The 12,643-nt window shown below is 39.0% G+C and overlaps 1 protein-coding gene across 4 annotated transcripts in view; it reads right to left on the minus strand.

Moving 5' to 3' along the window:
* Nucleotides 1-3,081: 3,081 nt before the first annotated feature.
* The window catches only part of LOC306658610 (monocarboxylate transporter 1-like), a 34,981-nt gene continuing 25,419 nt past the window's right edge, over nucleotides 3,082-12,643 (minus strand). For 2 of the 4 annotated variants that reach the window (XM_079135761.1, XM_079135762.1), the window contains exons 2-5: nucleotides 11,189-11,431; nucleotides 9,718-9,861; nucleotides 6,983-7,846; nucleotides 3,082-4,739 (exon numbers count right to left, since the gene is read on the minus strand). In XM_079135761.1, coding sequence (XP_078991887.1) covers nucleotides 4,549-4,739; nucleotides 6,983-7,846; nucleotides 9,718-9,861; nucleotides 11,189-11,405 — 1,416 coding nt within the window. In that variant the 5' untranslated portion in view covers nucleotides 11,406-11,431 and the 3' untranslated portion in view covers nucleotides 3,082-4,548. The remainder of the gene's footprint in view (nucleotides 4,740-6,982; nucleotides 7,847-9,717; nucleotides 9,862-11,188; nucleotides 11,432-12,643) is intronic. The other 2 variants (XM_079135763.1, XM_079135764.1) reach the window with 2 other exon arrangements.

Consider the following 12,643-nt stretch of genomic DNA (forward strand, 5'->3'; position numbering starts at 1 on the left):
GGCTGGTGTTGGTTTGGCCATTACTTGCCTTTGAGGAGCTCCCAGAATTCATTCTCTTTGCTTCCAGAGCTTCCATCCAGCACAAACTTCAGCTCCAACCACTAAACTAGAATGTGCTTGTTTCACACTCTCCTCACTGGAGGGATGCCCCGCTAGGATGGGACCTCCTTGAGGAGTCAGAACTGTGGGTTTTTTTGTTTGCTTTTTAGAAATTTCTGATTTACAAAGTTGCAAAGACGGTCCAGAGTGTTCCTTAGTACTTTTCACTCAATTTTCTTTCATGTAAATGTTATATGATCATGGCAATTTTATCAAAACTAAGAAATTAACACTGATATAATCCTGTTAATTAAACTACAGGTCAGCTTTTCCACTAATGTCCTCTTTCAGTTCCAGGATCCAATCCAGGATACCACATTGAATTTAGAAGGGTCATTGTGTGTGACTGTACCCACCTTCCAGGGTTTGCATGGATTAGATGAAATGGTACCTTAAAGGGCTTCATAAACTGAAGAATTAAGGAATCAGTTCTAAATTTGTTGTTACTCTGGTTAATAATGAAACTTCTCAATGCTTCCTTCACTGCACTGCCTGATGTGAGCACATTAAAATGTCACTGAAATTACTTGAAAACAAGAGCTGTGAACTTGCACAGTTAATCTTCACAATCATATTGTGCTTATTTTATCAATGAGACTCAGAGAAGGAAACTAACTTGCTCAAGATTGTACTAGACAATACTAGCTCCCCAAGATTGACTTGGCTGACTTTTCACGTGCTGGGGACTCACAGCACTTCTACAGGGTTGCACCTATGAGGCCAGAAGCCATCAGCTCTGAGAACAATTGCTCACTACTACATCCTTCCATCAGATGATGCTCCCCGGGACAGCATCTGGATGAAAGAATGAATAAAGACTAATTCTGTATCTGTTGCTAACCAACCCTTCATTGCCTGTCTTCTACTAGAAGGTGCAGTCCATGCAACACAGACAGGGTTTGCTCGTACTGAATCCTAACTGTCTGGAATTGCACATGGTGTCAATAATATCCATTAATGAATAGGTAGAAACATCTGTCAGCCAACACCAGTCTATCTTTGCGTGACATTAGTGTATTGTTTTGTTTTGTTTTTGTTTTTATAGTACTAGTGATTGAACTCAGAGGGTTTTAACCACTGAGCCACATTCCCCAGCCCTTCTTATACTTTATTTAAAGACAGGGCCTCACTGAGTTGCTTAGGGCCTCCCTAAGTTGCTAAGGCTGGCTTTGAACTTGAGATCCTCCTGCCTCAGCCTCCTGAGCCACTGGGATTAAAGGCATGTGCCATGCCACGGTGCCACGGTACCCTGCTAGTGTATTGTTTTCTGAAGCTGATCTCAGAAAGATAATGCTCCAGAACAACCACAACCAAGTGGGGTGGTGGAATGCTGAACCCCTCTGGCTTCCTGAGTTCAACATTCACTTGCTGCTGAAGCTCAGAAGGGAATGCTGTCTCTAAGACACCTGCCTACAGGAAGAAACCCTGGCAGGTGGCCCACGTGGCCTGTGGCTCTGCATTCCAGTTTTGGTCCAGCCCCCAAAAGACAACTGGAGACCACTGGGCTGGTGACCAAGTCACACTAAACCCCTTTGACCAGAGTGCAACCCTTGGGAGAAGCAGAAAGAAATAAACAAAACAAAACAAAAAAATCCCTGCTTGCGATCATCACCAGCTTCATTTTCTTGGAAGACAACTATATCTTTCCAGAATTCTTCTGTCTCAAACCTATTCATTTTCCCTCCAATATTAGTGACAAAGTAGCAGTTATGTTCATATTATGGAAAAAATGGAATATAGGGAAAGAGTCATCATAAAACAAGTATGGGTGGAATTTTGTATGTATTTCCTTTCCCTTTTCACCCTGAGAGTGTATTGTACCTACTGATCTAACTAGTTGGTTTATTTAACATTGTATCATACTTATAAAATAAGGCTCTTTCCTTGCTTTGAGACTTCGTAACCATCTATTTAAATTCATTTCCAAACATGTAAGAATTTTTAAATATATTACTCATTTCACTGTCAGGTAATAATTCTGTATCTGATCTCAAGTTCAAAGCCAGCCTTAGCAACTTAGGGAGGCCCTAAGCAACTCAGTGAGGCCTTGTCTTTAAATAAAGTATAAGAAGGGCTGGGGAATGTGGCTCAGTGGTTAAAACCCTCTGAGTTCAATCACTAGTACTATAAAAACAAAAACAAAACAAAACAATACACTAATGTCACGCAAAGATAGACTGGTGTTGGCTGACAGATATTTCTACCTATTCATTAATGGATATTTTGACACCATGTGCAATTCCAGGCAGTTAGGATTCAGTACGAGCAAACCCTGTCTGTGTTGCATGGACTGCACCTTCTAGTAGAAGACAGGCAATGAAGGGTTGGTTAGCAACAGATACAGAATTAAAAAAAAAAAAAAAAAAAAAAAAGTCACCCAAAGGGTTTGAAAGAAAAACTCAAGGCACTTAATATCTTAAAGCCCCTTTGAATATTAGTATTAAAAAAACAAAGCCTAACTGAAAATATACAAGTGACAAGCACAATAAAATTAGTCATCAGGGAGATGTGTATCAAAACCATATTACAGACAGGCACAGTTGCACAAGCCTGTAACTCTAGCAACTCTGGAGTCTGAGACAGGAGGATCAAAAGTTCAAAGGCAGCCTCAGGAACTTAGTGAGGCCCTAAGCAACTCAGCAAGACCCTGTCTCTAAATAAAATATATAAAAGGGCTGGGGATGTGGCTCAGTGGTTAAGTGCTCCTGGGTTCAATCCCCAGTGCCAGAAAACAAAAACAAAAACAAACAAACAAACAACAACAAGCACCTACTAGTGTGGCAGAATTAGAAAGACATCTGCTGACAAGAATGTAGAACATTCAGAATTCCATACACTGCCAACTACTTAGAAAATAATCTGTTTCTTTACAAGAACATTTTCTTGTAAAGTTAAACATGAATTTGCCATATGACCCAGTAATCCCAATCTCAACATTTACCCAAGAAAATGAAAGTCTGTATCTACACACAGATCTCTTACAATGTTTATAGCAGCTTTAATCACAAAGGACAGAAAGTAGAAATAACTCAAATGTTCATAAACTGGTGAATAGATTTACAAATCATGGTATATCCATACAAATGAACACTACTCAGCAATAAAAAGAACGCACTGCTGATAAATGGAACCACAAAGATGAATCCTGATGCTATGTGAAAGACACAGTAGGCTACTCTGAATTTTTAGTCACTTCTGACACCATGTTGTAAGTTTGTTCCATAGTGACAGTCATTGCTGCAACTCTGCTGACATCAACTGTGGGTAACAATTCTACTAATGACAGAAGTTAGTGTCAGACTCCACAGGTTTAAAGGCTCAGTCCCATGAGACTCCCTCACTTAAGATACTATTTGCAAGTCTCAGGCTGTACCTGTAATTGATCAACTGGTAATAATTTGGGGGTTTCTGTGACCCCCCTCTTCAAGGTTGATAATTTTCTGAAACAGTTCACAGAACTCAGAGAAACCCTTTCCTTTTGTTTATTAGTTTATTATAAAGACTATCACTCAGGAAAAGCCAGAAGGAAGAGGTGCATAGGACAAAGTATGGGGAAACTCTCCAGGTGTGCTACCTTCTTGGCACCTCAGTGTGTTCCCCTAGCTGGGACTGTTGTTTAGGGGTTTTTATGAAGGAGTTGAAAATCCAACCCTCTCATCACTCCTTGGTCTTTCTGAGGACCAGCCCCCATCCTGAAGATTTCCAGAGGTCCCCAGTTACAAATCCTGTCATTAGATGCAAAAGACACTCTTACCACTCCAGGTATATCAAGGGGTTTAGGAGCTGTGTGCCAGGAACTGGAGACAAAGACCAAACATTTATTTTCTGTTATGCCACAGCTACCTATGATGTGATTCCATTAATTCCATTTGGGAAAAGGCAAAACTTAGGGGACAGAAATCAGGTCAATAGCTGCCAGGGATTATGGGTAAAGGGAGGGGTAGACAGCAAAAGACAGGAGGGAACTATTTGGGGTCTTTGAAATGTACTATACTAGGGTCATACTTAGTTGAATAAACATCTTTGACAAAATTCATCAAACTTCATCCTTAAAAAATTGAATTGTAGGGCTGGGGATGAATGGTGCTTGCCTACCGTATGCAAGGCCCTGGGTTCAATTCCCAGCACCCCTAAAAATGGTGAGGGTGTTAAATCATATGTAAAGTATACCTTAATCAATCTGACTTCAAATAAAAGCAATTTCCTTCCTTTGTCTTTTACAAATCCCCGGCCCCTAAAGGATGTGATGTTTATTTTGGACTGCTGTGAAGGATGAGATAAAGTTTTATCAATAAACACCTGGCAATTTTCACAAAGGTGTCTGCTGTCCACATTCACCATCGCTAGGTGATCATGGTTCAGTAGAATGTTCTCCAGTATCTTTGGTAAAAAGCACCTCTGACTAGCCATGGTTTTACACTGGATGCTTCCCTTCAGGGCCTGTCTGTTCTATGTAGTAACTTCTTTGGGCTCCTCCTCTTTAACTTCCTTTTTTTGCTTCTCCTCTGCTTTCTCTTCTTTTGCCACAAGTCGATAATTGATGCCCATACCAATGAAGAGAAAAACACTGGCAATAATTAGGATTGTACCACATGACCAGTATGTATATTTGTAGTCTCCGTATATGTCATTGAGACGACCTAAGGGTATAAAAAACAAAGTACGTGGGTAAGAGTAAGCAGAGATACCCTTTCCAAAGTGTAAGGATTCACTCAGAAAAATGCTGACCCAGCCTTCAACGAGCCCACAAATGACTGATCAGTATAAAAAGGAGTTGCTAAAAATAACCTGATCTTCTGTTTATGTCATTCTCAATGATTTTAGGTGCCCTTGGTATTCTGTTATCTTCAGCAACATGAAAAATCATCAATTCTTGGCAAATTTGAGTTAGGAAAGACCTGGAAATTACCTACAACCAATTCCGCAATACATAATGGAAAAAGTGTTGCTCACAAGAGGTCTAGGAGTCTTGTCCAAGGACACACAGCTATTCCAGTTACCCGGGGCCAAGGCTCTTTCCCTATCAGCATGTCCCAGAGTGTCCTGTGCCGGGAACTGAACCAACGGCAATACTTCACCACCAGGCTAAGCACTTAACCTTCACGACAGGCACATTCCGTGGTCATCCGCACCATATAGACACAAAAACTGAAGTACAGAGACAGAAGTAACTTGCCCAAGGTCCCAAAGCTAGTAAATGAAACCATTCGTTTGGCTTTAACCCAGGAAATCTGATCCCTGGTCTGTACCTGTAACTACTGCAACGGGGAGCTTAATGTTTCAAAGGTCAAAAGAATTTGGGATGGCATATCACTTCTTTTTATCTTCTAGGCTTTGTGAAGTCCGGTAGTAAAGAAACCCATTTAACTTTGTGTTTCTAAACGTTTTGTTATGGTTGCAGTTTATCAGTATCTCCAGAAATTAACTCTGGAAAGCCCTACTCTGCACTTAATAGAACCAGGTCAGATGTGGTTCCATGTGGTTTCCTGACTCCGGGCATGGCTCATTCAGTAACTGTCACTGAGAGTCCATCAAGACCCAGGCACTGGCTTCGCTCAGCTCTGCAGATGAGGGTGAGCAAGGGCCTTACCATCCACAGCTGAACGGAGAAGAGATGTTATTCAGATACACAAATGTGACAAGCGCTACAGGGAGGGCTGTGAAAGCAGAAAATGGAGGACTGGGACTGGCAGGTGGGGTGAGGAAGTCTTCCTCCCTTGAGTCCACTGAGCCGAGACTTGCAGGGTGACAGGGAGCCTCAGAAGGGGGTGAGGAGAAGATCCAGGCAGAAGAGCAAGTGCAAAGGCACAGGGGTAGGAGGAAGCATGGCATGTGAGCGGGGAAGATGGGCTGGTGCTAAGAAATGAGGCTGGAGAGAAAAGTGAGACCAGGCCAGGCAGAGCCTCGCAAGTCACATTAGGAACTTTTATCCTCACCCTAAGAGCAGTGGGAAGCAACTGAAGAGGTGTAAGACTGCAGGACCGCTGGGGCTGGTACAGGAGTACCAGTTATGAGGTTACCATTAGGATCAGCTGGCATAGGAAACAGGAGTTTGGATAAGGGTGTTAGTTGGAATGGAGAGAATGGGCAGATCAGAAAGATTTGGGAGGTGAAAGCTGACAGGACTCATGAAACTCAGAGTAAAGAAAAAAGTAGAAGAGGGGACGTTTTGAAGTCAGCCTCTCTGTTGGTATAGTCTTCCTTACTTTTCAATGCATAATCTCAAAAGCATGAATCAATCCAGAGGAGAGCCAAATTATTCTTGTATTCAATATTAAGTAGTAATTTCTAAATGTAAAGAATTTGCCATTCTTATAGAATAATCTATTAAGTTTTGTAGTCTTTTAGTGAATATGAGATCTTGAACAGATTATTTCATTTTTAGAAACCTGCATTTCTTCACTTATAAAGTGGGACAGTAACAGTTCTACCTCATAGAATTGTGAAATATGACAGGACATATAAAGTAATGAGGACAGTCTCGGGAACACTGTGAACCCTTGCACATTATTATTTTGAATAGTAGTACTGAGATAAATGTCATGATTAAAATGAAAAAACACTATTAGTATTTTAAGGGTAGAATTGTACATTACACATTTTTCTACAATAAGTGTGTTTGTTTTATGACCAGAAATACTTTAAAAAATACTGAAGATTGTAATAGTTCTTTATTCTCCTTTCAGCTTGATGGTTCAATTTAGTTTGATTCTGTAAGCATTTGAGCAATCACCTGTGCCAAATAATGTGCCAGCACTAAGGGTCCAGAAATGAGAAAGACACGCCCTTTGCTACCAAACAGTTCACTAATCTCTGCTTTCTATCGTTGTCCCAATCCCATTTTATGACAGTAGAGCCATAGAGGTAGGGAAACATACTGTACCTAACAGTGGTGGCCCCAGGAGGACAGGACAGCATTCCACAATGGTCACCAATCCCATGGCACTGGAGAACCTCTGCGGCCCAACGAGGTCCATCAGTGTTTCAAACAATAAGGAGCTGAGCCACCCAAAGGCAAATCCTAAGAATCCCGCATACACACAGAACCCAATGTAGCTGGTAGAAAAAGGCAGTACCATATGACACACTCCGTTTGCAAAAATAGAAGCAGCAAAGAAATACTGGATTCGAGGTCTTATCCACTTTGTGTTGGCTACCAGTCCCATGGAAGGTCTGGCTATAATATCGACAAAAGACAAAATGGAGAGTAGGAAGGCAGCCTTCTCACTAGCGTAATGTTGACTCTTGGCGTAACTACTAAGAAAGACTAAAGGTGCAGCCAGTCCAAAGGCCATTATCACATTTCCAGAAAGGTATAGAATGAAGCCTCTGTGGGTAAACAGGGACAAGTCCAGGAATTGGTTAACTACTTGGAAGACTGATCTTTTCTTCTCTTTATCATTCCCATCATTAAATTTTCCTGCATCACCTGCAACTTTTTTTGCATTAGATTTTCCAATTTCCTGAAGGGAATCTTTACCCTTAACTTTCTCTGCCTGTGTTGGTTCGGGTCCTAGAGGTCGCATCAGGGCTCCAGCTACACAGCAGTTTAGTAGAAGGCCTCCAAGAATCAGGAAGCTTCCTTTACAACCATAGACATCAAAGAGAGTCTGATTGAGGGGGGCCAGGACTGCAAGGAGCACAGGGCTGCCTGCCATAGCCAGTCCGTTGGCCAATGGTCGCTTCTTATAGAAATACTTGCTAATCATGGTCAGAGCCGGATTCAAGTTGAAAGCAAGTCCAAGACCTGAGAGGGAGGAAAAAGTTACAGTATTATGTACTATAATAAATGTCAGAAATATTTGTTATTAATTAACTAGACAAAGAAACTGAATGGAAAGGAGAAAATCGTCGTCATTGTGAGAGAGGCTATTATAATTAATAGAACATTAAGTCAACTGCTGTCAAATATATACAGACCTAAGTGTCTCTAGGTAGCAAATACCAGAGTTAAAACATTAAAATTATTATTTTTACTCTTATGACCAAAAGAATAATAAATGTAGGATCCTGTATTTAATTTCCATAATATTAGTTTTCTTGAGGAACAGTAGATTGAAAGCAAAAAGGAAAAAAATAAATATTAGAAATTCAGAAAGGAAGACAGTAAATGAAAATATTTTTGGATAGTAAAAATACAACACTGTCAGAGATGCCAGTACTACTGCAATAAATTCATTAATTGAATGCAATTTCTATGAAAATGTCAATGTATTTTATTTTTCAAATGAGGTAAAATGACCATAAAATACACATGGAGAACAAATACATCATAAATATTTGAAAAAGATAAGTAATTTTGGGAACCAATGTAAAAGAATGAATATATTACAGTTACAATAATTAGAACAGTGTGGTATTTATTAAAAAAGAGAGAAACTAATCAATGAAAATAAGCAGAAAGCCCAAGAATGAAACCAAGGGATACTTGTAACCTTTTTTTATTTATTTGTTTTACTATGCTGGGGTTGGAACCCAAATATGCTAAGCCAGTGTTCTACCACTGAGCTACACCCTCAGCCTGATATCAAACTTTTTAACAATATATCATTCATATGCCCATAGTTCCTCATCTCAGTAAATATATTTTGGCTGATGTTATTTTTCCATTGAATGGATACCATAATTCACTCACCATTCTTTGACTAATGGACATTTAAGTTATCAACACTTTTTTCTATTAATAAACAGTGTATATATATTCACACACACAAGATATATAGTTAAAATATATATTTATATATAATATATATGATCTTACATATATATATATTTTTGGGGGGGTCCCCCAGGTATTGAACTCAGGGGTGCTTAATGACTGAGCCACATACCTAGCCCTTTTTATTTTTTACTTGAAGACAAGTTCTTTGTTGAGGCTAGCTTTGAACTTGACACCCTCCTGCTTTGGTGTTATATGATAGTTCTCCATGTACCTTCATGAAAATAATTATTTAAAAAGGATGCCTGTAATACCAGCGACTCAGGAGGCTAAGGCAGGAAGACCTGTCTCAAAATAAAAAATAAAAATAAGAAAGGACTGGAGGTGTAGCTCAGTCGTGAAGAGCCTCTAGGTTCAATCCAGTACCTAAAAATAAAAATTAAAAAAATGCAGGGGCAAGCGGGTGTGGGGAGGAAGAGGACCCTTTACTCCTTGAAAATGTACCTGGCTTCTCTACCAGAAAATCTGCTCTTTGTGTCTGATGTTCTCCCTTAGTCCACTTTGAGCCAATTCCATCTTGGGTAGTCCGGGGTTTGTGGGAATAGCTGATGACTGACTGCTCTTTCAACAATTCAGGGCACCGCGCCCTTTACTGCTATCTTCCTTTAGATGGAAGAAGGGAAGAGAGGGAGTGAGGGCGGAAAGGAAGAAAGGGAAGGGGGACAGAAATTTTTTAAACTCATTCATTTAACAAATGATAATGTCAATTAATGCTAGACTTTCTTTAAAAGTTTGCTTTTCTGGCACTCTGAAATTAACATATCTAAAGCTCTTAAAAATAACATTCAGTAATTTTTCTAATAAATTTTATTTCTCAAAAGAATTGGCAGATAAATGCTGCCAATAGTCCACCAAAAAATAAAAAATGAATGCTTGAAAATGAACCAGTAGCGCCTCACCTCCAATAACTCCAATACATAAGTAAAGTTCCTGTACGGTGTTAGAGAAAGAAGCTGCCATCAAGCCACAGCCAGACAAGCAGCCACCAGCAATCATGACTGGACGACTGCCATATTTATTCACCAGGACACTGCTGATGGGACCTGGGAGAGAACAGGCAACTTAGCAACGCAGAGAAGCCCACTCCCGACTTCTGTGTCCACACAAGGCATTACTGACAAGAGAGGGCATCCAGACAAAACCCCCATCCCCACAACAAACAGAGAAAACAGAAGGTCATGTAAAGAACACTGCTTTCTATCATTATTGCAGATTCATTGGTTCATGTAGTGGAAAAAAAGAGCATTGGTTGTATATCTTCTATGCTTCTAGAACATATTAGATGGATTCACCTAAAGTAGAAAAGACCTCACTCAACCTCTCATAAGGTAGAACAGGCGGCACATTCCCTTATTATAAGTGTCTGTAGGCTTCTTCATGTATTTAGAACATCATCAACATAACAGTAGCAAGTCTGTTCTGTTCTTAATTTGGAGGTAGACACCTGAAGCACAGATGTATGAAGACAATGTGATGTTGAACAAATCTGATTCAACTTCTGACTTTAGGGTATATTTATATACTAGCTAAAGTGTGTTTTGTTTCTCACAGAAAACAACAGTAACAAAACTACAAAACAAGAATGCCTACCATCAATACTTTTCTTCAGCATTATACTGGAAGTCCAAGCCAGCGCAGTAAGACAGGGGAAAAAAGGTATAAGGAAAGGAAGAAACCAAACTATCATTATTTGTGGAAGATACTTTGTATATCCAAAAAATTTGACAGACTCTACCAATAAACTAATGGAAACAGCAAAAATTGAGCAAGGTTACAGGATATATGATGCCTTTTTATATATCAGCAAAAGCAGAAAACACTTTTTTCCCTCCCTGTGGTACTGGGGATTGAATCCAGGGTCTCATGCATGCTATGCAAGCACTCTACCACTGAGCTGCCCCCCAATCCAGAAAATGCATATGATTATTATTAATATTACTAATTTGTCCTGGGGATTGAACTCAGGGGCACTTTACCACTGAGCTATATTCCTAGACCTTTTTATTATAAAACTTTTGGTGGCCTAACTTTCTAAGGCCAACTTAAACTTGCAATGTTCCTGCCTCAGTTTTCTGAGTTGCTGGAATTATAGGCTTATACCACCATGCCCTGCCAGAAAACACATTTTTTTTTTTTAAAGTTATCCTTTAAAATGACACCACTTTGGGTCATAAGTAACCTAAGAGAACATATGGTTGCTATATATCCTTTATTGATAAAAAGAAGGAAAAATATGATTCTAATAACATAACTTCAAGAATTAACTTTTCGAATACCTCACTGATAAGGGCATCCAGAGCAGAAAGCACTTACTACAGAGCTTTTACCTGCCTATTGGTAGTTAAAAGAGCAGGTCTCAGTGGTACTCACCGCCCCCATACATGACAGCAAACATGATGGAGGATATCCACGACACTTCACTGGTGCTGGCATCAAATATACCTTCAATTTCTTTGTAAAATACAGAAATAGCTTTGCCAAATGCACAAGAGAAGCCGATAGAAATGAAAGCACCAACAACCACTGGCCACCCCCAGCCTCCATCTGGGGGGGTATATCCAACCGGACCTTCATTTGACGATGACATTGTATATAAAGATGAATTTCAAATACCTGAAGGATATGAAAGGAAAACAGTACATAACAAATAGGTCAATAACAAAGCACCCCCACAAAGCCCCTAAGACTTAGGTTACAAGTAATTAAATTGCTTCTGATATTACTTGTCCCTTGTGAATATAGTAGAGAAACCATCTAAGAGGCATGGTATTGCCCATAAATTTTACAGGTTTTAAGTTAAAAACTTACCCCCATTTGAACTAAACATCAAAATCTCTTTCAATAAATGTAGTACTTTTTCTTCAAGCTTATAATCATAACAGCTTCAATTATTAATTTCAGTACTCTTCTATACTATCACAGAAAACCAAATTACTCATTTGACTTATCTGTTTGCAAAACTTAACACACATACTATAAAATTACAATAAGTTAATATTTCCCTTGCAATGTTTTCTCCTTTCCCAGAATTTATCCTCTAATATTTACCTAGTTTTTATTTTCTCTAGGATTAACAGGCTCACCTAAAAATATCATGAAGGATAGAGTGTTATCTATAACACGCTAGATACAGCAATTTACAATATGTGGAGTGGAAAGTTATTCCAGTAAAGTTTGCCTTTCATCCAGCTGTTCAGACTTAAGGTATTTTTTTTTCTATTGTGTGAAAGGAAGGATTCTTAAATGATAGCTTAACCTATACAGTTTGAATGGATCAATTTCAGAAGCTGGCAGTTTTAAATCAAAGACTTTTCCTTTTCTTGTTAAGTCATCCAGTACTAATGAAGAGCAAAGTTAATAAAGGAAATACACTGTAAGATTTGATTTAGTAGCAGGTGGGAGAGGCTGGGAACAGGTTTACTGGTCTACTTTAAAGAAATTATCCTTTTATTGGTTGAGGTGGTCTACACCTGTTATCCCAGTGACTCTGGAGGCTGAGGCAGGGGAATCTCAAGTTCAAGGTCAGCCTGGGCAAGTTAATGAGATCTGTCTGAAAATTTAAAAGATTAAAAAAAAAAAAAAAAAAGGAATAGTTCTATTGAAGAAACTAAGAACCTTTATGAGATTTTGGATTTTTTTTTTTATAGAATTAAAGTTTCCAAAATGTTTTATAAAATTGTGAAATGTTTAGGGTTTATACAACTTTCGTTAGATTCATTTCAAGTTATTTTTGTTGTTACTCTTGTAAATAGTAACTTTAAAAAATATTTTCTGGTGTGTAAACAAAATTGAACTGTTTAAATTAACAGCTTTATTGATAGATAT

The sequence above is a fragment of the Sciurus vulgaris genome, assembly GCF_902686455.1.
Source record: "Sciurus vulgaris genome assembly, chromosome: 1".
Lineage (NCBI taxonomy): Eukaryota > Metazoa > Chordata > Mammalia > Rodentia > Sciuridae > Sciurus > Sciurus vulgaris.